Raw genomic sequence first — 26,352 nt, 5'->3', positions numbered from 1 at the left:
AATTCCAAACCTGAATATTTATCTTTATGACAAGTGTATCCCTTTCCACCCTGAATCACTTCTTCAGTTTCTATTAAAAATCAGGAGTTTCCAACTAGAGGCTTAGAACGAACTAGACTTTTCATCCCTTTCCCCTTTTACTCCTTTCTCCTGTTGGGCCTGGAGGCTCTGGGTAGCCTTTCCAGAGTTGCTAGGGACTGTGGCTCCAGCTGATGCTGGGTAACTAAGAAAGTTAAACAGAAAACATGGGTCTAGAGAACAAAGGTTGATGCAAGAGCTTAGATCTCTCATGCTGTGTCATAGTCAGGAGTATGCAGGGGGAGAGGAAAGAAGAAATTGTGTAAAAAGCCATCTACTAAGAAAAGAATGTTTGATTTGGATCACAGGATGTGAGACTGGAGAATGTATTGCATAACTTGATGGCTTGTCCTTATTTGCAATGATTCAGTATCTGGCACTGATCATCCCATTTCTAAAAATGGTATTGAAAAGTGACAGAGTACTCAGAGGTGACGGGAATGACTGAGGAACGGGAGGAAAACACTTTTCGTTTTACAGCAGATAACAAAGACGAGATCTGCAGGTCATCCTACAGGTTGTTGCAGATCACTGAGTTTGTGTCCTTCCCTATTACCCAATGGACATTCACTGGGTCAAATCCCAGCAGACTCTGTTGCCAGAGGCTCAGTTTCTCCATGCCAAACTTACTATCATAACAATCCTTTCTCGGTGGTATTTCTTTTATAACTGCAGGGCAGGGCATATAAAGCTCCTTGCGTGGAGGATGAGATATGAGGAGAGTGCAATGCTGTGGAGGAAGGGCTACCCCTCACTACAGCCATTTCTGAAGACTCCTCTGCCAAGACCAGCCCAAATGAAGCCCTCATTGAAGCCCTTTTCGGAAGTGTTTCTCTCTACCCCAAAGTGGGCACCTTCGAGACAGCTCTCTCCATTAGGGTCATTTAATTATTAGCGTGCTCATTTCTCCCCAGCCTTTGAAAAAAAGCACGATCCAAACCCACAGGTCCTTACCCCAAAACAACTCTTCTCTCATTTCTGCCCCCTCTCTGTGCTGATGTGGGAAAAGGGGAGCCAAGACACAGGGAGCCCCTTGGCATCGCTTTGCAAAGGCTGCACCTGCGAGACTGAGCCCTGCTCACCCTGTCTCCTTACTGCTGGTTTATGATGGGTGGGTTTTTTTCTTTGTCGTTGTTTTAAAGGGATTCACAACCAACACTGTTGAAATGGAGGGAGTAAACGCCAGGCTCGTTATGAGTTCAGGAAGCCGCTCAACAAACTTTAATATATATCCAAACTCCTGTTATTTAAACAATAAAAGGGGAGAGGGTGAAAAAATTCTAGCAGACCGCAGTGGTGCTGGGCGGGGACAGACCGACCTCATTCATGGCTTTCTCTGTGCAGAGCGAAAGGGTTTACGTTTTCCTTCTGCTTCCTCTCCCCTACAACCCCCCCGCCTCGTTTTAATTTTGGGATGGATTAAGACAAGCCTGGAGTCGGGGGAACTCCTCCCACCCGACTGCACCGGGAAGGAACCACTTTTGCTCCCGTAAGTACGCGGATACCCACGCTGCCCGGGAAAAAAAAAAAAAAAAATAATTAAAAAAAAAAAAAAATAAAAAGGATTTCTTCATTGAGAAAAAAAGCTCAGCCGCCTTGAGCTCCGGAGCCAGCACATGTGATAACGCACCCGACATCCGCGCCCGGGCGGGGAGCGGGGCGGACTCTTCTGTTAGGGGAATTTATTCCATTCTTGTTATTATTTCTATTATTTCATAATTTGTTATTATATTAAAATTAATGAGTTAACTTCTCAGCCCCAACCGCAAGGGCAATCTTCCGAGGGCTGGACCTGCCGGAGCTCAGGCAGCGGGGAGAGCCGCGGTCAGCATCACACTGGTGCACACTAGTGCACACCGGTGCAAAGGGCCCGGATTCGGCGGGCTGCCCCCAGAGCCCCCCCGGCACATTTCGGCGGGGCTGCGGAAGGACGTCTCACCTTGTTTACCCCGAGCGCGGCCGGCGGCGGGGGGAGGCGGCGGGTGCCCGGGGCGGGGCGGGCGGCCGGGGCGGGGCGCGGCGCGGTGGGCGGCCGGGCCGGGCCGGGCCGGGGCGGGCGGCGGCGGCGGGGCAGTCAGCCTGCGCGCTGGGCACCGTGCGGGCGTGCGGCGGCCGGCAGCGAGGCACGGAGGCAGCCAGCGTCCCCGCCACGTAAGTAGCTACTAATACGCCGGGGAGAAACGGTGCCTTGCTGAACGGGAGCGGCGCGGCCATCCCTTTCCTTCCCCTTGTCCTACCCCCGGAAAAGGAAAAAGAAAAAAAGAGAAAGACTGAAACAAAATCTGGTCCTTGATTTTTTTTTAAACGATTCCCATTTATTCCCTGTCCCCAGCCTTTCACTTTTTGCCGCTACAGTCCCTGCAGTGAGAAGTCAGCCCCCTTCTCGCTGTGCTGGTTTTTCTTTTCTTTGTGCGTGAACTACATTAAAAAGCTGCGAAGAAAACGAGTCTCCAGACAAAAATCCTGCTGTGCGATGGAAACGTGAAAGCGTTCCTCTTCCCTCGCCCGTGGTTGCACTTTTTGTTCTTCTACCGAGGCTGCCGCGATAGCAGCAGCACGTTTCTTTTCGCCGGCGCGAAGCGCTGCGCGCTGCCCCGCGTTCCGCCGCTGTTCCCCCTGCCTGCGCGGCTGCCGCCGGTGCGCGGCCCCATCCGCTGGGGCGGCCCCGCCGAGCCTCCCGCCGCGCGGAGCGCTCTTTTGTCGGCCCGGCCTCTGCCCGCTCCAAGTTAAATGCTCCCTCGCTATTTCGCGGGGCATTTTCGGAGCGCCCCGGGCGCCAGCGGCGAGGCTCACACGCCATCTACAGCCCGGCCGCGGCAGCGCGGCTCTGCCTCGCCGTAGGAGAGAAACGACCGTCCCCGCTGCGCGCAGCGCGTTTCCTAACCTTTTGTTTTCGCCCGCGCTGCGCGCCCCGTGGGAGCGGCGGCCGCCGAGGCCCGGCCGCGCCGCTCCGCGCCGCCGCTGCTCCCTCACCCCGGGCGCCGCTGCCCTGCCGCGCCGTTCCGCACCGCTCCGCGCCCGGTCGCCGGCGGGAACAAAGGGCCGCGGGCTGAGCGCTCTCTCCCTGTGCTCAGGACGCGGCGCTGAGGCTGGTCGCCCGCCGCCGCCGCGCTCCCGCCCCCCCCGCCACACAAAGGCAGCCGCAGCTGGACGGGCGAGGGACCGCGCTCCACGCCAGGGCTCCGGTGCAGCGTCTCGGCTGGTCTTCTCCATACTCATGAACATACAAAGGTCAACCCCTATCACGATAGCACGATATGGGAGACCGCGGAATAAAACCCAGGATTTTGAGGAGCTCTCGTCCATACGGTCCATCGAGCCAAGCCAGAGTTTTAGCCCGAATCTAGGCTCGCCGAGCCCGCCGGAGACCCCGAACTTGTCGCATTGCGTTTCTTGCATCGGGAAATACTTATTGTTGGAGCCTCTCGAGGGAGACCACGTTTTTCGAGCCGTACATCTGCACAGTGGCGAAGAGCTGGTTTGCAAGGTAATACCTCTCCTCCTTGTTCTCCCCTGGGTCAACCTGCTGTCGCGGGTTGGTTTCCTGTGTCTTGCAGGAGGGCCAAGCACGGTCCTGTAGCTCAATTATTAAACAGTTGAGAAACAAAAGGCAGGCAGACAGGATTAAAGGCGCATCCTGTAACTTTTCCCTCTCTCTAGACAATGGCCACGTTAAAGCCATGGCTCGGAGCCAGTTCTGCCTCTTACCCGGGGGATACTGTTCTGGAAAGAGACGTGCTTTAAGTAGGTCTTAACGTGAGTTCAGATCAGGAGAAAGCCTCATTTTCCCCACTCTCGCTTTTCAAAATGGAGTAGGGAATCCCCAGCTAATTTTAAGGTGTTGGGACCTGCCGGCTTCCTCGATTTTTCCTGTCCCTTGTTCTGTGAGTTGGGGTACAGAAGAAGATGGAGAAACCAGGAGAGATTGCCATCAGCTTTGTCTTAAAAGTGATTTAAAATAAAGCCACATTGAATTAATCAGCCTGAGCTCCCTCACGGTGTAGGTTGTTTGCAAACAGCATCCTCCCCCATTGCACAACTGAACAAGAATAAAACCTGCACACCTACGGTTTTTAGAAGAGCAGACAAAATAGCTATCCCACTCTTTGTAGCCTGCCTGCTTTTTGTTGCTTCCTCCCAATTTGCTTCTACAATTGAAAGGTGAACTGTGGGAAAAAGAAACCCACATGCGTACATGTCTGTGGAGGGATGTTTTTCTCTTTTTGGGCTGAGGGAATATTTTTCCTTTGTTCCTAAACTGCGATTCTCATTGTCTGTAGTGAGCCAGACTTATGTCCAGCAAACCGAGGCAGTATCTAGTAGCAGTTTTTATAACTACGTAGCAAATTGCAACCTTGCAACACATCCTGCAGTGTTTGTATTGTTTCCAAAATACAGAATCGTGCCATTTGGCTATCTTGGGCATATTTCTAGTGTCAAACTAACTGCAAAATGGAAAAGTAGACATATTATCACTTATTTGTAGTCCAGGGATTAATGATAGTATTGCTGTTTCATACTTTCTCATACTTGATTCATAAGAAGTTATGGACTAGGCTGTAGCAGGGAAGAGAAAATAATTGCTCCTGTTTGCTATATGTAAAGATTGAAGTTCAGAGGCCAATTTAAATATGCTTACTGATTGAGTTATAAAACCTGATGCTTAGGCAACCTAGGACTTTGTGTGGTTATTTAGGGGAAAAAAGGGCCCGTGACTTTGCAAAGGACTAATGTTGCATGCTGAACTGAGTGCTTTGTTACTAAACTGAAACAGAACATGAGAATTTCTAGAATGAAAGCCCTGCTCAGTGCAGTCATACAGTGCTGCACTCTAGGACATTGGCATCTTTTCATGAAATAAACAGATCCCACAAAACTGCTGCTCTGCATGAAATTATAGGTGAACTTGCACAGCAAGTAGTGAAGCAGGGGCTATGCTCTTCTTTGTTTCCTGTTTGGTTTGCAGGATTAAGGCACTGTTTTGATAACAGTATGAACAGCATAACTGCAGCTCACAAAGAGTGGACTTTATTTTTTTTTCCTTCCCTTTCAGCTGTATGTTTTTGAGCTCATCCTGACATTTGAGTAGTATCAGTTTTTTCCATATGTGTGAGGCATTACTTCTAGCTGTGCTCCAAAAATATGATCTTAGCCTGAATTGCTATTTTTTGAATATGCAGCTGTCAGTCCTGAACTCATCTTAATTTAATGTGTGTTTTAAAATGCCTGCAGTATCCTGACTACTATTTTTCAAGTAGCCTTCCGGCTAGGAGACCTGCTATCTGGTATCTTATTGAAGATGCTCTTAGATATTGCTTTCAGAAACATTGGTTTGGATAACAGACACATACTGATGATTCTCAAGATTCATTTGGCTGCACCCACTGACTGTACAGATGCTGTTATTTGCTTCAAGGCTTTGTGGCATCCAAACAATGGTAACTTCTCACTTCCACTTCCCAGCAAGAACTAAATCAAACTGCAGCTTATTGGACATTTGCTGAATTAAAGCCAGGGATCTTAAAAGCTGGGGTACAAAGAAGTCCTTTATAAAAAGGTATTCTGGACTGCAGCAGCATGATAGCACTTCTCATCTCCCTCCCTGGCTTTCAAACATAGGACTGGTACATATCCAGACCTACTTATTTAACGTAGTCTGAGAACCACGAAATGTAACTAATTTATATCAGGATTTGCTGACTAGGAGAGAACTGTGAAGAGGCTTTTTTTTTTTTTTTTTTCTTTTTTCTTTTTTTTTTTTTATGAGGGTTTGAGCTACATGAATGTTCCTGCTTAAAATTTATTTTACAGCAGTAGCTTTGTAGAAGAGCCATTCACTTAACAATGTAGTAGTTACAAGTTTTGAGATCCAAATGTCAATCAGTTCTCTGGAATGAATTACAGACCAGGGATTTGAGCAACACCCCCTCCCCACCCTGATTCTGTTTCCCTGGCGCACCATGTCACCAGAATGCCTCAGTGCTAATCTACCCCCTGTAAAATGTGTTGGATCTCTTTGGCAGTCTGCCTTTAAGGTTGTTTTTGCATGTGCTGGAGTACAGCACCACAGGTATGGGGTGAGGAGAAAAAGGTTTGTGGGGAGAGGGTGCCCCAGTTTCTTGTGGTTTGAGTCATGTTCTGTGGAAAGAGTTTGTTAGGATTGTGGGCTGAAGCATTAAATATGACTCAGGTTTTGAAGCCTGAGGTAAATTCTGATTGAACCGTATCTCTCAAACTCAGTTTTGAAAGCTTTTTAAAGCTTCAAAGAAAGCAGGGAGGTTTGCTTCTTGGAGAGAGTACAAATGCTGGCTATTGGAATACGAATACTACAACAGAAAAAGAAGAAAAACAATTGCAGTTTAAACCAGTTGGTTAGAGACCTATACCAGTTCTTAATTTTTATGTTGGGTTAGAATGACACATGACTACCTTAAATTATTTTTACCAAAGTAACAAAACACCCAAGAGAAAGTTACATATTAATAGAATTTTATGCTGGTGGAAATGCTAGTTCCTTGTTTTGTAGTATCTCTGGAGCAGGTACAATTAAAAATAAAAACCACTCCTATCAATATTTTGCTCATATTCTCTTTTAGCACACTGACTTCTGTTATTCTCAATGAAGTCTTTCTTCTTATTGTAATGTGGTTATTTCTCAGTTGACTCAAATACTGATTCATTCGTCATCACTAGATTATAGTAACTTTTTATATTTGGGTTTCCCAGCAGCCTTTTTAATTCTTTCAGCTCATTCATAAGATCAGTGATAATATACTTATAGTAAAGGGACACTTTGCTTTTAATGGAGTACTTGATTGAAATGCAGAGAGTTCAGGGTGGTTTTGTCTTTGCCTTTTGAAGGATGTTTGTCTGCACTCCAACAGGCAGGGCTATTTTCTGATCTTATAAACAGCCATTGTAAAACTGAGACTTTGAAAGTGAAAGTGACTTTGCTGTTTGTCAGAGATGAAAGAAAGGCAGGAAGTAAATATGAATAGCAATAGATGAGGTTTTAAATCTGAAAATCCTTTAAGATCTAATGGGTTAATAAAAACAAGAGAGAGAGAGGCACGTGTATCAGGTGGGTTTAATACAACAGCTTCTCTCAGTACAGCTACTGGCTGTATTCTCTATGAGTTTATTTGGATGGAAAATAGAAGATAAGCATATTTCCTTTTGTGTACTGCCTTTATAAGTTACTGGTATTTACAGCTTAATTCAGATTACATTCTAAATTTGATCAGATATTAGCTAGTGAAACTATTCTTGCCCCAAGTTTTGAAGATGAGCTTTGCCTGTCAAGGTTACGTGTGTGTTTTGTGTGGAGTTGTATAGCCTGTTTTGTCGTCAGTGCCATGAGCTTGTGACATCCTGTTTACATTGGTGCAGCTTCAGCAGGAGCATAAATTGTACTTAGAAATGGTTGTGCTAACAGAATTAGATGTACAATAACTTCACTGTCCTTCATGTCTCTAACCCTGGCTTTACTGTCATTGTTCCTGCAGGTGTTTGACATTGGCTGCTACCAGGAGTTATTAGCACCATGTTTTTGTCTGCCTGCACATAAAAATATCAACCAAATTACTGAAATAATTCTTGGGGAGACAAAAGCGTATGTGTTCTTTGAAAGGAGCTATGGGGACATGCATTCATTTGTTCGTACCTGCAAGAAGCTTAAAGAAGAGGAGGCAGCCAAACTCTTCTATCAAATAGCTTCTGCTGTTGCACACTGCCATGATGGAGGACTGGTACTGCGAGATCTCAAGCTGCGAAAGTTTATTTTCAAGGATGAGGAAAGGTAAGAGTCTCTCTTACTTTACAGGTTGCAGTGCCTGAGGTCAGGTATTCAGAGTTACAGGATGCTATGCCCTTCATTGACACCATAATGTTCACTTGTGGTACACAAGGTGTTTGACTTTCTTTATTTTCCTCTGCAACCTCATCATGGGATGAATCTGCCATTTAGTCTTCTGGTTTAGGCTTTGGAGTAAAGTTAAGTATAAAGTGCTGTTTGCATCTTTGCCTGGTCTCTGCAACTCCAACCAGAGGAGCACCCTTGTCCCTAAGGAGGGGACATCTCCTGGAGGAAGGCTCAGCATAGATGTCTGTAGAGTTGTGCCATCATAAATACTGCTAGTGTTAAAAGAGGGAAGGAGTGAAACATACAGTATGTTGAAGAGGGTTGGGAACTGAAACGTCTTATTCCATCAAGGAGGCATGAAGAGAAAGAACAGTGCAGTGGTTAATGATGATACAAGCTGGGGAGAAAGGCCACCAGTGATATGAAGGGCTTCTTTGAGGATAGCTTCTTCCTTCCTGTGCTGGGAAGTGTCTGGAGGCTGCTTCTGAGAGTATTATGTGGTCACTAATGACAGTATAACTGCTTACTGTGTGGGTGCCTGTCTTTAGTATCAGAGCTGTTGTGGTTCTTGGGGAACTACTTTTTCCGTTTTGTATCTCCACCCTGCATGCTCTCCTCTCAGTGCTCAACTATTGGGGGAAGGAGCATGGGAAGACATGGAAAAAAATAATGCTGGTTGCTCTAGCTATGCTGTTGAGGTACTGTTTCTGAAGCTGAACCATAGCTATACTGTTGCACCTCTGGAAACTTTGTCTCTCTGTCCTTGTGGTTTCCAGTTTTCATCATGTTACATCATATATTCACTTGCAACTTCCACACAAAGCACTAGAGTAATGAACACTGTTAAAGGCTTTCACAGAGGGATTACATTGGAAGATGACCATTAGGAAAAAAAAAAATGACAAGTAAATGGGGGCAGAGCCTGCCTTTGTTGCTTTTTCATGTCTTGGTAGTGGATGGGGAAGTTTTTTTTCCCTTTTAGTTAAATCCTATAGATTGTCTGAAAGCTTATTCAAACTGTTGCAGATTGAAATGGATGTTCTGGAGAGCTTTGTTAAAAATAACCAGTGCCTATCAATTCCATTTGGGGCTGTTTGAGGAATTTATAAGCAACAGCTGGGGCACGTAAGTTTTCTACAGGCTCAGTAAGTCTGCGATCTGAGAATTAGAAAAAAGCAATACACAATTTAGTCAGGAAAGAGAAGTTCCTGGCCTTAAAATAAAAATTATAAGCATCTATCCTGTTTAAATATTCTGTACTTAAATTTTGTTACAAGCTCAGTTTTTCAAAATGAACTTTGCCTTTTAATCTCTCTACAAACTGAAAAATAAGACATATTTTCACTTTTTAATTCAGTTCAGGCAGTTCTCGGAAAAGCACATAGCTATTCCTTATTTTTCTACCGCGCCCCCAAAATATATGATTACACATTCCTCCTTGCAAATAAAAAAAATGTGAAATGAAACTAGCTTAGTGTCCATTCAGAGAGAAATGCAAAGCAGATAGATGTAAACTGCACTTTCACAACTTCTACTCTGAGTTTAATAATTAAACACCATTATAGCACCCTTGATGTAGACAAGAAGGAAACTTGTACAAAATAGTTGAGGGAGGGATTGTTTTCTGTTGTAGCTGATAACGTCATAACGTTAAAATAGATTTTTTTTTTTTTTTTTTTCCTGGGGATGTAAATAAACTTGTGTGGTTTTGTATGAAGGACTTGGAGAAGCCCCAGGGCTCACTCTCACTTTCTGCTGGAAGCGAAGGCAGCGTGAGCCCCGAGCAGCGTGGCAGGCACGGACATGGGCCCGTGCTGAGCACTTTTGAACTCCTACCCTGCTGCTTACTAAGAACTGAATGCGAGACCAGGCACACGGCCAAATCCTTTAGCCACCCAAGAAGAGTGGTGCATACTATAATACCAGTGTTTGCTTTTATGAATGTTTCTAATGTAAACGTAATCTGCAAAATCACACAGTTACTCACTTTTGAACAGTGTCTTCTAATTATACAATAATTCACTTGAAAGGTCAAATACAACTTGCTGGTTATTTTTAAGATAATCATAATGCCATTTTCTTCTGGATGTAATGTTGATTTGTAAGTAGAGAGGTATTGTAATCCTTCCTCTACTAAATAAACAGAGATGAAATAGTGTGAGATAGAAATAGAACCAAACAGCGACTGTCTTTTTTCACATACTCCAATCATCAGACTGTTTTCAGTCATCACTTCCAATCTGGTGCTGTATTGAAGCTGAAGAATCTTCGTGGTCCTTGTGGGCTCAGGGAGGTGTTTGTGTGCTCTTTGCACCCCCTCTAATCTGGTGTTTCCCTGAGTCTATGGGTGCTGTCACCCACTTGCTGAGTAGGCTGCCTTTCAGAATGTCCTGTCTGCAGCAGTGCCTGGGAGATGAGTGCTCTGTGGTACTGGTAATGAACCAAGGAGGAAGAAAAGAGATGAAAATGGTATTTTGAGAAGTGCGTGTGAACTTTGCTTCTGCATGTCGCCTGTTCTTCAGTGGAGCTCTTTCTCAATAGGTCTTTCCCTAACTATTTCTTCAAGTCTGTTTTTGTGCAGTTCACCTTTAGTACCTACTGCTTTTAAACTTTCTCTTCTTGAAGGTTCTCACAGCTTTTATTTTGGTAGAAGAAAAGATGGGAAATCCAGTGTGCTGGCAGTACAGGAATGGAAAACTCACTTCTTTTATTTTTTTAGTAAGATAGTTGTCTGCTCTCAGCTGAGAGCTGCCAGACTGGAGGAGCCAGAGAGAATGTGAAGGATGTATGGAAGCAGTTCCATCCGTTTAAAAAAGAAAATCAATTAAAGCTTTTCTTAGTACATACTCCTTCCATTGATCCTAATGATATCCTGGTAGTTCAATATGAAATCAGAGCTCCTGGAGTTTTGCAGGCAGCGTTGAAACTATTTCCTCCACATTCCCATTATCTAAATTACAGCTGGAATTTGCAAAATTTCAGGCTCCTGATCTAGCAGCAGTCATGAGTGCTCTTTGCTCCTCTTGATGTCATTGCTAAGAATACATGTTACTTGGATGCTGCAGATTGCAGGCATGGGATGTTTGTAATGAACTGGGAAGTAAGAAGGTGAAAAAAAGTAAAGTTGGAGGCTGGTAGTGCTGAGTGTTTTGTGGGGATCCTAATTTTTCTAGCGATGTTCTATTGATGTGCTAAATTGAAGGTAGACTGTACTGATGTGTTATGTCTTACTATGCATATGTGTAAATAAATCAGCACTTAAAATGAAATGTAAAATTCCACAGCACAGAAACCAACAAAACCAATTTGTTTCAAGATACTTTATCTATAGCTTCTTTTAATCCTGAACTGCAGAAAATTTGAAGATGAGGTAAATTGCATCCCATGAAAATCGTGGGTGCTGTTGCCAAGCACCTTAGGTTGGATTGTTTGTTTATTTTTTTTCTTTTCTCCATTTTGTTTACAAGAAGGTTGAGGGATTGTGTTTTTTGGGATGCATGTGTGTATCTGTAGTCTTTTAGTATTGAAATTTCAGAGTTGAGCTCCTTAAACCTGCAGCTGAACTTGATGAAGCAGAACTTTTAAGACATTACAGCATGGCTGGAAATGTTTTGTAAGACTGGGTTAGCAAGCAGCAGTACATCCATTAAATGAGGCCAGTGACTTTCAGAACACTGAAAATATGGGAAACAACACTGACTTGTCATGCTGCGTCCCATCAGACTTTCTAAAGTACCTAGAAGATTCTTAAATATTTTTTAAAAATGAGTCCTTAAACTTTTAAATAAAGCTTGAATCCAAAACAGTGAAGATGAGCTAAGATAAAACATGCAGTTTTGAATGTTTTCTGCTTCCATCATGTTGGTCATTTTTTCTTTTCCTGCTTATTAAACCAGGTCTGTGTTCATGTTGCAGGGCCCTTGCTTTTGATGATTTTTTTCTGTGTTCATGTCATGGTATTTACAGTTTTCCTCGTACAGCCTGTCATCATGGTAGGCCCTTGGGCCGAGTGATTGTGCCCTTCTCCTAGCTGGTGTCCCATGAGGATGTTGCAGAATGGCCAGGGCTTTTTGGGTTGTGTTAAAAATAGCACTACACACAGTATATAGCTAATGAAGCACTTCATCAGTCCGATATGTAGCAGATGTTTTGAGAAGGAGTCACCTCAAGTATCTCAGAATTAAAACAACTGTTTCTCTGTTGGTTGTTCCAATAGTTTTCTTAATATAAGACCATTTCTGCTGTCAGAGAATTAATAATTTCTTTAGTGCGTTTTTAAGCCTTTAATTATATTAAAATATTAGCTGTCATAGTATTTGAAGCTTAAAGACCTTTTGTATTCATCATACTTGTTGAATGGAAAATTAAAATAATTTTGGTATTTACATATTGTAATTTTCCTGTATTCTTTGTGTAAATATGAGAAATGGTAGGCAGGTGGGATTCAGTAAAAATAAACAGAATTTGATACTTTTTGCTCTGCACCAGGGGAATGCAGACAGTACAGTACAGTAACTTAGAAAGCCTGTGTTAGCATAACATATTTATTTGGTGCTCTTTACATTTTTAAAATTCTGTTTTTACTCTAGAATTTCTCAGCTTTGAGTGGATGAGGCTTTAAGGTGACCTAGTTAGGTAGTTTGAATCCTAGTGATATAAACCTGATCCCACAAAAAATACAGAATGTAGATAGCGTATACTTTTTCCAAGGAGACTTTTCATTTTCTTATACTTAGTGGTAATTTTCCTCCCCAGCGTTTGTCAAATTGTAATGCAGTCAGTTGCTTTTTCCCTGTGGTGCTAGAACTTGCTGTTTTATTTACAATTCAGTAGAGAACAGATAAGTTAATGCTTTTCCTAAGTCCTAGAAAGAGAGTCCTAATGTGGAAGAAAATTAAACAAAATGGGAGTTCTCTTTAAATAACAGAAGATTTAGAAATAAAACCAATCTCTGCTTGTTTTGTCATTTAAGCACTTTGCATTACCCTGAATGTGGTCACAGGATCAAAGAGCATAATTTCTTCAGTGGTGGAGAGAATCATAGGTCAAATTTCAACCCAGAAATTACTGTTATATTGCATCTTCCTAGAATATGGGGAGGAAAGAGAATTTCTTCACAGACAGCAAATCTCTGCTGTCAGACTGGATAGAGAATGAAGCAGTTGCACAACTGTTCTCTGCAGAAGGGTTCATGCTCCCTTTTGCCTTCATGCGATTTGATTACAAAGGCTCTGTTTTCTCCCAGTGTTCCTGAGAGAAACAAGTTTTGGATTTGTCTGGTATGCAGTACTCTTCCCAGGGGGGTGCAGGAGGCTATCTGCAGATGTTGAACATCATGCCAGCCCTGTCAAGTGCTTAAATCTCCTCCCAAGGGTGTGGATAGTTACAAAGGTCAAGGGCTTTGCCTAAGGTCATGAATGAAAGCAAAAACCAGGGAAAAGTTGGCTGCTGGCTAGCCCTGGGTTGAGGATCAGAGCTCTAATGGACCTTGAGTCAACTCCAAGGCCCTTCAGTGAGACCATGAGTGGTGAGAGCCTTTGCTGTAGCACCCAGTTTTGGAGTTTGTAGCAGGTTTTGCCTTCAGACTGTGCTCTCCTAGATATCTGGCTCATAGTTGGACATGTATCTTTTCTTCTTCACTCTTCCTGCAGTCTTTGCACTTTGTAGCCTCAAGCACTAGCTCTGCTGAAGGGTGGTGTGAAGGTGCAGCCTTGTGCAATGCTTGTAGCAGGACTGGGGCCCTGCTTGGGGACCTTCCTTTAGTCAATGCTGTCGCCATGTCCTGTTCACCATCCCTGGCCATGCTGTGTGACTTTTTGGTAGCTGCCTCTGGCTGAACAGCGTGTATGTTGGCTGTTGTGCCAGATGTGGTTGGCATGTTTGGGTGCCTGTTGCAAGATGCCCATCATGGGACTGATCTGTCCAATGATAAGTGCTATGCAGCCCCTGGAAATAGATGTCTCTTAAGACATCTTGCATTAAGAGATCAACACCTGGTTGTTTTGAAGACTTAAAAACTTCCATCCATGGACTCAGTGCAAAATACTCCATGTTGACTTTTGAGCAGAGACTGAAGGCATCTGCATTAGGGGTGAGGAAGGGGGGGTAGGCAGCTCAGCTAGTGGTCGCTGTAGTGAACTGTCATGGTGAAATTCTTATGTAGCTTTTTCTTCTAATTGTCCTTATTATCACAGCATGAGGTTATACTTCAGACTTGAGAGAGAGAGGAAAGGTGGATATTGTAAACAGGAACCAACCTGGGGTATATTCAGTCTTAAGCACCTGTTTTTTGGTAGATGTATATTGCTTGGAGACAGGTTTACAGACATCTAAGCAGAAGGTTTCCAGTGGGTTTGTGAAATAATGGCCCTGCTTTATATTGGAGGTGCTGTGTACCCACTGCACACTCAGCAAGTGTAGGGCTTTTTTCACAACATGCAGTTATGTTAACAAAATAAGATTTTGATCTCCTTTCCCTGTGGAGCTTCACCATGCACTGTATGAAAAGACCTAGAAGAGATGGTGAACATAGCATAGAGTTGACAGCAGAGCCTTTTAAAACTCTGACCTTCAGTGTGATCCAAAAAGATAAAAGTGAAGGAGCTGCTGTGAGACAGATGCTTATTGGAAAAAATGGGCTTCTTGCAGTTTTGAAAATGAGCCCGTCTGTGGAAGGATCTGCATGGAATTTCAAAGCTGTCACCCCAGCACACACATAGCTACGTACGTTTTGGGGAATGTGTTGTCTCCTTAGGCAATGAGGGCAAGGAAGAAACTAAGTATATGGCATACAGGACAAGCTGTTCCCAGCAATCCTATTGGAGTGTTGTGGGGCACTTGGGGACCCAGCCCTTCCTGGAAATATGCAAGGGGGTGGTCTTGGAGCATTTTTTTTACAGTAGATGTCTGTAGAAAAAAAAAAAAGCTAGTTTCAAACAGTTTAAAAACCCTAAGTTGCTGCGTCTTGCATGTCAGCAAGGGGTTGCGGGGCAGGGTTGAGTGTGCTGGTAAGCATCCTTTTGGAGGAAGGGTGGGAGATAATGTAATTTTTAGAGGCTTCCTCATTCTGCGGAAGTACCAGTGAGGGAATCTTCCCATAGGAAAAAGGTTCATCCTGTAAACCTGTACTGCTTGCAAGTCCCAGTTGTCTTTTGAAACATATCCTTGAGCCTGTTTCATTATGCAAGAGACTGTTTGTCTGACAGCCTTTGTACAGGTTTTTTTGTTGTTTGTTCATTTTTTTTCCCCCCTCAAGTTGTGTAGGATGTTGTGTGGTGAACTCCCAGGCTGTGCGCTGTTATGCACTAGAAGGGATCTTATGGTGAAAGGAGCAGGATTTAAATTGATAGCATAACATTTCCCCTCTGATCCTGTGAGCCTCAATGCCCCCGGAGGAGATGGGGTGGTTCTGAGTTCAGAATGAGTCTTTGCACAAAGCTGCAAATCATCTGCATAAAGTTTCATTAACTGCTTTCCCCATCTCAGTGTCTCTGTGACAGTAGCCTACTTCTGCATTATTTAGGAGAGATTTCCTTAGTTAAAAAAATCAATTAGCAAAAGATAACTGTTTCCAGTGTCAAGCTTCCCTTTTATTTTTTTTTCCCCTTCTTATGACTCTTTCCCTCTTGTGGCATGATTGCATTCATACTCATCTCTTCTTTATGATGGGGTACTAGCAACCGACCTTGATTAAATGACCTGTAAATTATTGGCCACATAGGAGCAATTCCTGATCTACTGGCCAGTTGATGGCTTGAGTGTCTCTACCTAGAGAAAGGCTTTCCTGGCCGCAGTCAGAGTAATGCTGAAATATGCGATTGTATTGCTTGGGTGCCTTCATTTTTCTCATATGTAGTGGGGGGAATATTGTGAGGCACCTCTTCCCTTTAGAATTTGCCATTTTATATTTACCTGCTGTCACATTAATAAAATGGCAACTCAGATGGTGATGACAGTTGTTTTCTGGTCTCTGGAGGCATGAGGCTGCTATATATAATCTGTAAATCCAGATCATCTAATTCTGAGCCAGCCTGAATAGCAAGTGGATGGTGTACCTGGAGTGTCCATAGTAGGATGGCTCCTTCCATTTTCTCCCAAAGCAGCTGATCTGGCTGTTGTCTGGGGGATAATGCTGTACTAGAATTGTGGGACTGGTCTGCAGGTAGTGTTCCCAAAATGATAACTTTTGCTGGCTGTGGTTCAGGTGTTATTTCACACATAAATGGCTTCAGGGACAGACTAGGAGCAACTGCTTTCATTGATTCAGGCATGGGCTCTTTTACTACTAACTGTTTATTCACTGCAGTGGACATATTTTCCTCTGAAACCCTTGGACATTCAGTCAGTATTTCTGCTTTAAATGTTCCAGATTTTTTTTTCTCCTGCTTTATGAGCTTAGAGCCCTCTGAATAATTCCCCTCATTTTGGTATGGAAATTATGTTTGCTTTTGGAGAGCAAGCGTGAATGCTGGGTTCTTACAGCCCTGGCTTCGTTGTCAAAAGGCAAGATAGTGATTTGCCACTAGCCCCTGAGCTCTTCAGGGAAGAATAATGCGAATCACGCTGAAAAAAGTGTAGGATGTACAACAAAGCCAGCTGCCAGAGATGGGTGCTAACTCAGGAGGTTGCATTGAAGAATCTTCTGGAAGACATTTAATTGATTAGGTTTTGTTACATTACTGAAGAGCAAAGTCTGAATGCAGTCAAGTAATGAATGGCATATTGATAAGAAATTCAGAGTGGTATTGTTTTTCATGGGTTTCCCTGACGGTTTCTATGGGGACAAAGACGCATTTCCCGTCTGAGTGCTGCTGCTGCCCTCTGATTGCACTTCTGTGGTTTCATTCACTAGTAATGGGAAAGCATTCATAGGCAGAATAGCTTCCCCTTTTTAAATAGCCATGATTCAGGGTTGTATTTTTTTTTAATGCATTAGACTAATGCAGTGTTTTATCAATGATCTGATAGATGCATAATGCTCTTTTTTCCAAGTGCTTATTCAGGATCTGCATTAAAACTTGAAATTATGTACTGTAATTACGTAAGCCTTGACAAAAGTCTTTGTTGCCCTACAGTATGTGTACAAAGTGATTCTCATCTGGCTTTGGCAGTAGCTTACATTTGAACTTTAGGGATTAATTTCGTTGCAACCATTTGAATGGCCGAACTCAAATGCTGATGCTTTTAGAAAACTTTTTTTTTCTTGTGGAGGTCCTTCAGTTGACTGATATGAGCTCATTATTTAGAGAATGAGAGGTTTTTTTAGAAATGTGACTTTAAAAAAAAAAAAAGAAAATTATTTGTCCTTTTTCTGCTCTGTGATGGGAAGCGCTTCAAAGCTGATTGTGATTTCACATCTCAGTGTTTGGATTTCAGTCTGTCCCTCGCCTGCCAAGTGTTGAATTTAGGTTTGTCCAGTTGTTCTGCAATTGGACGCACTCCCCACCCTTTGCTGTGGAGGTTCTGTGTTCTCAGATACTACTTGCAATTTTGAGGGTCTGTTTGTTGGTTTTGGCTTTTATTCTTTTTCCTGGATATTTGATTTCAGTGCTCCCTCTGAGAGACAGTGCGTTGAGAGGGAGATTGCTTCTCATCCAGGGTGTCTCTGCACTTCTGTATATTTAAATTCCCCTCTTCCCCTCCTAACCCCCATGCGCCCCAGAAGAAAACAAAACAAAACAAAACCCAGCTCCCTTGTTTGCCGAAAACAGAGCTCATTCAGACAATGCTTGAAATGTGGAGGAAGGGAAGGCCAGCCATAGCTGGAAGCTCTTTCTCACAGAGATGGGATGCTGTGCGCTGGAAAATAGAAATAGCAGCTCCTAAGCCAGGCTGCTCCTTTTTGATTGCCTGAAAAAAATGTGAAATGACTGTGAGATTTGTCATTTACACCTGTGTATTACCTAGTTGTAGTCTGATTACAGATTTCGCTCTGCGTGTGAGGCTGAGGTACATAAGCCTTGGGTCACTGGTGCCAGCAGATGGGGGGGTTTGCCAGCCCTGGTGCTGGCTGGCAGTGAGGGGCGCTGGCAGAGCTGTGCCAGGGCCCTTGGCAACAAAACCTCCTCAGCGCTTTTGTGCCCCGGCTGTGCTGAGCGGGCAAACCACTGTGCCAGTGAGCCATTCCCTTATCCTGCTCCCTCCTTGCTGTAAGCCTTATGAATGAAAACGAGAACATCCGAGTTGCTTCTGGTTGCAGCTAGGAGGGGGAGAAATTCATGCTGGGGCTGTGCGTCCGGCAGTGTTTGTGAGAGAGATGCAGCTCCTGCAGTTTGCCAGGGAAACAAGTACCTGCGCAGAGTGGTGTGTCCAGTGCCCGTATCTCTGCTGGAGCACCGTCTTGTTGCAAAGGAGCCATTTCCTCGCTTGTACTTTATACATGAGGGTGTCTCTGAAGGTTTTGGGGCTGACAAGGAAGGAGAAGGAAGACTGAAGGCTGTGTTTTTGTTTAATTTGGGACCTTTTGTTTCCTCAAAGCCTGTCAGCTCAGCAGGATGAAAAACCTGGTTTGAGTGTTCGCTTCATTTGGTCACAGCTTATGGAGGAGCAGGCAGATAAGGGCCAGCTGTTGTTCCATTTGCTTACTTAAACAAAACCTGCTGTAGCATGCGTGGAGGGCTGCAGGTTGCAGCACTTTGCAAGAAAGCAAAACAGGGGCAAGGCTTTTGTATGCTACTTCTGGTTTATTATCAAGAAAGGTTTTCTCCTGTTGGGGAAAAGATTAATTTTTTTTACACACTTTGCATTCTGCTCTTTTTTTGGTTTTGTACTGCATCTGTTGTAGAAAATCAAAGTTTAGGGAATTCCAATAATTTTCTGTAGTATAAAAGCCTGTCAATGAACTGTTTCTCTAAATTCTTTGGCAACTCACAGAAATGTAAAATAGGATGGGAAAGTAAACAATGTTTCCCTGTGCTATTGACACTGGGGTGGCAGGGAGAGCATGTGTGGAGGTGAATTCCCTCCTGTAAGTTGTTTATAAACAGCATGGTCTGCCCTGCTCCCTGTGTGTGTGTTCTGCTTCTGTTAGCAGGAGTGAGTTGATGCTTTCCTGTCTGGCAGCTTAGTGACTTAATGCACGTTTGAGTAGCTGGCCTCACTGTTTTATTACTACACATACTTTTCTATGGAAAACCTGAGGTGGTCAATGCAAAATGGAATCACAACTCATGTCCCTGCCTTCCCTTTAATTTCCTCCTCTCTGTTCTCTGCCTTCCTTGGGGTGTTGGTTTTTGTTTGTTTGTTTGTTTGTTTTTTCTCTTGGCGTTTGTCCTTGCTGCTCATCCTGTGCTATGCAGGTGCGGGAAGATGTTGAAGCTGAGCATCATGAAAGAACTCTTCCCTGGTCAGTCTTCTGTTTTGGACCCTCTGTGGCAGTTATGGAGGGGAATTACTGTGGTCTTGATAATTGTAGTTTAGTTTCTCCTTTTAACCAGCTTCCTGTGCAAGGTAGTCCTGCTGTAAAGTATTGTTTGAGTGCTAATGAGGGGGCTGTCCATTGCCAGGAGAAGTGCCATTAAGCTGGCAATAGGTAATGAATCAGGAAGCAGGTGTGTTGTGCGAACTCCATCCCCAATGGAAGAGAAAACACTAGTCTATTTGAGGAGAAAAGGAGCTGCCTTGACACCCTGTGCTTGGGAGCCAGGTATTCTGAATTCTGTATTTATGACTTCCTGATTTGAGGCACATTGCCAAAGGGGCTCTTTGCTAGTGAATGTCTCTAGCTGTTGAAATGGTCCGAATGCCATTATAAGAGTTTACAGCACAGTTACCTTTGGAGTACTCCATGAGTAAAATGCTCTTCTGTTGGTTCAAAGAAGATAGCACTGAGCTGCCCTGGAACCAAGTCTAAGCCAAAGCTGGCTCAACTCTCTTTTGCAACTTAAGTCCTAGAAATGTTGTCTTCAGTAAACATTCAAGAAACAGGGCTCTCCTTGTCTGCTTTAATGCCTGTTAAATGATGGGCTTCAGTTGAGAAATGTGAGCTCTGCTCTCTGGGTTGAAGTTCAGTCCCTGCCTGTGAATGTCTGTGGTATGGGAACATGGCCATGGCACAGGGCTGAGAGTGATCATACAGACCAGTGAGGCTGAGGGACAAGGACAGTAATACCCAAAGTTGAGTTGTGATCCTGAGTTGTTGAACGAAATCCTGCACCATTGCTAGGTTACTTTTCCATTCAGATGCACTGTTGCATTGTAGTGATTCTACTCTCAAAGCCAACCATTGCTGGCAAAAAAAAAATGCATAGTTTATAGATGCTAGCAGTGAGAATAAAAAGGAAAGAAGGGTTATGTTCATGTAGTTCTATGACAAGCAAGTTGGGCCTAATTTTTTCTGCTCCTATGTGACATCCATAAGAGAAAAAAATTCTCTTGCAAAGATAATTACTGCAGCACAATGACAAGTTCACAGTGCTTTGCAGGCAGGATGAGTTTGCAATCTAGATAAGGCATCCCTGTCGTTTTTCCATAAGCCCTTTGGTGGCCTCTCTGTTCCTTACAACAACATGAGGAGATGCTCTGGTTCATCTGGGTGTATCAGCTTGCTGTTAATCTCAGCATTCAGCTCACCTGATTTCCCTTTGCCCAAAGATCTGTTCAGGAAGACTGAAGTCTCTTAAAATTGCTCTTTCTTCATGCTGGGATAAAGAAAAATGTTAGTTGATCAGAGGCATGATCTTAGGTCGAAGTGACAATTTTATTCCTGTTGAACATTGTGGAATTACAGTTGCAAGTAACTGCTCACCAGTGTGAATGTGTCAAAATAAGGTTGTCTAGTAGGGCTAGACTTGTATTTGGGCATGGGTCCTACACAGGTATATCAGAGTACAGCCAACACAGAAAAAAAAATTTAGTATTATGTCTTCTTTTGGAAATCATGTCTATGTAAAGTTTACTGAACACATGAATATGACAATTCGTTTTATCTTTTTTAAGACCTTACTAATGAGTTCACTGGACATAACTGTATTTGAGATTTTATAGCTGTGTGCAGGGCAATATTCCATTTGTCTCTAATATCTTTAACCAGTGTAGAAGAGACAGCACAAATATCTGTGACAAGTGCTGTGAGTGCGTTTTTACACTGATGCACTTCTGCAGTTGTTGAATTTTGTAGAGTATTACTATTATAACCATGTAATTGTAATAGCTTGGAATTTGTATTTTGATGTTTGCTTACCTTGATGTTTTTGTTCGTTTGTTTGTTTGTTTTGTTTTATTTTGTTTTCCCTGCAGGACTAGAGTGAAATTGGAAAGCCTAGAAGATGCTTATATTTTAAGAGGAAATGATGACTCTCTCTCTGATAAGCACGGATGCCCAGCCTATGTGAGTCCAGAGATCTTGAACACAAATGGCAGCTACTCTGGCAAAGCAGCGGACGTATGGAGTCTAGGTGTCATGCTTTATACCATGCTAGTTGGACGCTATCCTTTCCATGACATTGAGCCTAGTTCTCTCTTCAGCAAGATCCGTCGTGGGCAGTTTAACATTCCAGAAACTCTATCCCCCAAGGCAAAATGCCTCATACGTAGCATACTGCGTCGGGAGCCATCAGAAAGGCTGACTTCACAGGAAATTCTGGACCATCCCTGGTTTTCTACAGATTTTAATGTATCGAATTCAGGATATGGTGCTAAGGAAGTATCAGATCAGCTGGTGCCTGATGTCAACATGGAAGAAGACTTGGACCCATTCTTTAACTGAGCACAAAGACCGGTGTTCAGAAGGTACACGACCTGGAGATGGACACATGAAGGAGCCCTTCCTGACCGTGTTAAGTCACGTCCTGCATCAGCCTAGCTTGGTAGCAAAAGACACTCAGAGGTCCTCAGATTGAGAAGGAACCTCCACAAGGAGCTAATATAACAAATGTAGCATGGGGACAGACTGGGGGGGCGGGGGGAGCTTGCTATCAGGTTAGATTGATTTGGAGGAGAAAAGGCAGCATGGAGCAATTGTAGCTTCTCACCTTTTTGGAGCCAAGGAGGCTGCACATGCCAATTCTGGTGCAGCTGTATCACTCCTGTTTCTGTTCCATTTAAAATAGGGGTAACTCACAACAAATAGAAACTTCTTTGCCTCGGCTCACATCTTGGCATCGCACTGTTAGATATTTAACTTCAGCCATTATTCAGGGAAAGTACAATTGGCTAAAATTTTTTTAATCAGATGTCTAGTAATCAATGGGATTAATTTAATAAAAAATTAGGTGCACAAAGACTGACATGAAAAGTGGGTGCTAAAAACAAACAAAATTTCAGTTCATGTCTCTTGATAGCTATTTTCAACTCATTTCTTCTAAATAAACTACTTAATATTCTTGTCAGGAAATGACATTTTAATGCTTTGTTCCCTTAAGGGGAAGTAACTGTCATTTAACAAGCTGTTCTGTTTTGTGTCAAATGGTTTGTTGCAGGAAGCTATTATAACTCGAACTTCCAGATGCATTACTGCTATAATGGGGAAAAAAATAAAACTATGTAATTTTTTTTAAAGATATGAGATACTGGCTTCCATATCTGCCATGCTGCACGTATATGACTAGAGAGGGCAGAAAGCCCTTAGTCGTGTCTTTATCTGAGAACCGATCTCTTCTTTAACTGACTGGCCCATGTGTAAATAGAGGGCTCTTTATTACTGAAGAAGAGTATTGTGGTGTTTGTTTTGTTTTAATTTTGAATTCCCCTCGACTTGGGAAAAGAATTGTTTGGGTTTGATTTTTGTTTATGTCCAGAATAAGAAATAAGAGGGTATTAATAAGCTGAACATTTATATTACAGATATTCCTCTTGAAACATACACAGTAATATGCACCTTTTGTATTGTCAAGACTTATTCTATTTATTGAAGAAAATGTCACAGTAGTGATGTATTAAGCCAGTACTTCAATTACGGGTTGACTTGGGATGACATGTTACATGCTGTAGTTAACACACTTCTTTTCTGTTCAGGTATTTCTGTCCCTAAATAACTTTTTATTTAGCTTTTTTTTTTTCTAGATAGCTTTATTTGATTTAGACTGGCAAATGTTTTTATTACTGCTTTTATATTGCTGTATGATATTGAAATCTCTTGGCATAAATATTTGTGTTTCCAGTACCTCAGTTGTTCTGATATTACTGCCTGTATATGTTTTGTGAAGTGGTCATGTTTTTTGGGTAGGTACATGTGGACTCTGTAGTATGTAAATGTTACTTGAATTTGTGCTTAATTATAGTATGTGGCATGTGCGTACAGCTACTTGGCATTTGACGTATGGATGCTATTTGCCTGCCTTGCAGGAAAGTTATGGTCCCACTCTCAAGAGGATGTTTCACAGTTCTTTATCAAGAGACAAAGCTAGCTGCAGCTGACCTGCCTTGGTTCTATTTTGGTAACTAAGAATATAAAGGAGTAATGTTTTTACACTCTGAAGATGGTGCTGTGTCAAGAAGGACCTTTTTTTTTTTTATTTTATGAGTACCTTATAGGAGGAAAGATTGGTGATGTGCATGGTGGGGTTTTACTGCCTCTGGTGCTTTGTCATGTATTTGGTTTAATGTTTTTGTCCTAATCTCTTCAATAAATAAAATTGTGCATATTTAACTAAACTTCAGTGGTGAACGGTGTTCTTACTGTGTCTGAAGTGCTGCAAGAGTTTGCTCTGTTAGGATCATTTAGCTGGGATTTTTTGTGCTGCTAATAAGCTCTTGCCAGACCTGTGAGCTGAGAAAGCTTAGCACTTATATTTACAAGGTAACACTGTAAGCCTTTTCATCAAAAATTTTACCATTGGCTATGAATGAAACTGGCTTTGTTTATTTTCTTTTGGCTTGTCCCTACCACTTAATAAGTCCATTTGCCTTTTTCAAGTAGGGTACTGAGAAGCAGTAAGAACTGTCTTTTGGTGCTGAGAGGTTCTTGTGCTGATGAAGAGAGATACCAAAATGGAGCAAGCTGGCACATGTGCTTACCAAAGTCTTAGAGAAATGGGCATCTTGCATTTGCCCCTCAATTCCAAAAAAGATGGGTCTGAAATAGTACCTCTTAGTTTACTGTCTTTTATTTAAGGCTGGATTCTGTTTCTGTCGTTCATCTTGGATAATAAAATACCTTCATGTAGTGAGATCACATAGGTGCCACATGGAGTAAAAAGGTGCTTTGTGAACATGAGGCTGGACAGATGAATCCTGGTCCTTTAAGAAAAGACCGTTTGTAGGGGCCATCAATTTGAACCAGGCTGCAACCTGTTTTCAGCAGGTCTGTGGTTTCCAAAAGCTGTAGGTAGCCAGTGATCATCCTTAAAGAAACACTCCCCTGTCCCAGACCCCTCCACTTCAAAATAAGAGTATTGCACCTAAACTGCTAGTACAGGGATTGCTGTCAGGCTGGCTAACTGTAAAACATTATTTCATCCTAGGTAATTCCTGGCATGTGTTGAATATATCAGTTGGTAGGTTGAAAATTAAAATTGTTGATTATAGCATCAACCAGAAATGTTATTAGCATGTAGAAACACTTGAAGATCAGTTTTTAAATGTTCTGTATGCCTGCAGCCAGAGTTTAAATTACTTGAAACTCTTTCAAATTAAACTCCCACAGTAAATGTGCTTTATAGAAAAAAAAACAGATTGTAATCACTCACAGAGAGAAGGGGATGAGGGAGTGCTGAGGGTTTCCCTCTCCCCCACTAAAACTTATGTGAATGGCTTCTGTTCTGTTTGGGTGGAAGTAGCTAGACCTTATTTTACAGCAACCTGCACGCTTGCTTTTTCACTGCCAGTAATTGTATGAAAAATGCAGCTGACTAATGATTGCTCATTTGCAGTGAATTTTTTATTTGAGGCAAAAGCTTTCTTGGTGTTACTGTGGAGGAATCCTTTGGCAGCTGAAATCAGCTTTATAAAATGCTGAAGGAGTTCCTTGTTTTTGGAGCTTTCTTCTCCCTATAGTGAAACCTGTGAGAAGGATTTGTGATTCAAACAGCTGATTCCTGGCTCTGCTTTATGGGCACTGTTAGCAGAGTATGAGTATAGGACTGTATGCTGCAGAAATGCCTCCGCAGCTTTCTCAGCACTGCTTGACTCTTGATTTGGGTAGCAACTGCAGTGGGATGCAGGATTTTGCTGAGCAGAGACTGATGAATGGGCTCAGCTGCCTCCTGGTCCTGGGGAAAGGGATGATCTCAGAAATGTGCAGAAGGAAAAGCCATGTCTACAAACAAAAACATTTCACAGAACATGAAACCATGGCAGACTTCAGGACAACCTCCCAGCCACTCTGTCTGCTCTACCCCACCTGATTAAAAACAAATAAAATTATTTTGCTATATACTGCAGCATTTATTTTGTCAATGTAGCACTGTGTGTGATTTCAAGCTACAGGGTTTTCTTCAGGAGTGCACAAACAAGTGACAATTATTCCTTTGGCACCATGATGTCATATAAATTGATCCCTTAGCCTTATTGAGGTGTGTGTTTGTTACAGGGATAAACAACTCAATTAAAAATGTATTCTCTTAGATGAAATAACCTTGGTAAACCTGTGTTTCTAGGAGAAAGAAAAAAAACCACACAAGCCCAACACAGCCCCAAAAACCCCAAACCACACTTTCCTGGCAGTCAGAGAGGAAGGGTATGAAACGTGATGCCAAGGAAAAATTATTGAGAAGGGGAAAAAAATAATGCTTCTCATCCTGAAATGATTATGTTGAAATTTGGAAATGTATGAGTGAGCTCTGTGACTAATATCATAATGGATACCAAAAGAATTAGTAATGATCAGTTCTTTATTCTTGAAGTTTTGTCTAAGGTTTCAGTGAAAAACTTGCTAATTTAATAAGTGACAGTATAGCTAACAACTTAACTAGCTTGTAACTTTCCTATTCTTTCAGTAGAAGCAAATGTTGAAAATTGGTAACACGATGAGACAAATTGAAATCAAAGTGTAAGTAAAGCTAGGTGTAAGTGACCCATAATGTGGTGTGATTCCACTGGAACAAGATAAACTACTGAGGAAAATTTCTTTCAAAAAAAAAAAAGAAAAAAAAGCTTAGACCAGTTCTGACACTGTCTTTTGCTTTTCAGAATGTTCTTGATTCTTATGTTCTCAGCACCAGTTTCCATGCTTCCATTTCTGCTTTTCTGATTTCTGAGTTAAGTCAGTACAGGTTATTTGCTTGAAATTTTGCTTTTCTTGAGATACCTCCCTGGAGCCCTCTATATAAGTTTGAAACTCTAGGCCATATTTGACTTGGATAGTTTTAAGTATATTGGTGAGCGTATGTAAATGTGAGAAAAAATGTATTTACAGAGATGGTAGTGTAAATCCTGATAAATTAATTTGATATTATTTATGTTGATGTAAATCAGTGGAATTATTTCTTAAGGGCCTAAATGAGACTGACTTCTGTGCCGAGAGGTGTCATTTATTC

General features: G+C 42.5%; 1 protein-coding gene across 1 annotated transcript; it reads left to right on the top strand.

Moving 5' to 3' along the window:
* Positions 1-3,295: 3,295 nt before the first annotated feature.
* Positions 3,296-21,644, top strand: TRIB2 (tribbles pseudokinase 2; the record flags this gene model as incomplete). Its single annotated transcript, XM_080342217.1, has 3 exons — positions 3,296-3,565; positions 7,584-7,876; positions 21,176-21,644. 3 exons carry the CDS (start codon positions 3,296-3,298, stop codon positions 21,642-21,644), a joined length of 1,032 nt encoding a protein of 343 aa, XP_080198343.1.
* Positions 21,645-26,352: the final 4,708 nt, after the last annotated feature.

This window comes from Nesoenas mayeri (assembly GCF_963082525.1).
Source record: "Nesoenas mayeri genome assembly, chromosome: 3".
Lineage (NCBI taxonomy): Eukaryota > Metazoa > Chordata > Aves > Columbiformes > Columbidae > Nesoenas > Nesoenas mayeri.
This window is presented reverse-complemented; position numbering and strand designations above follow the sequence as displayed.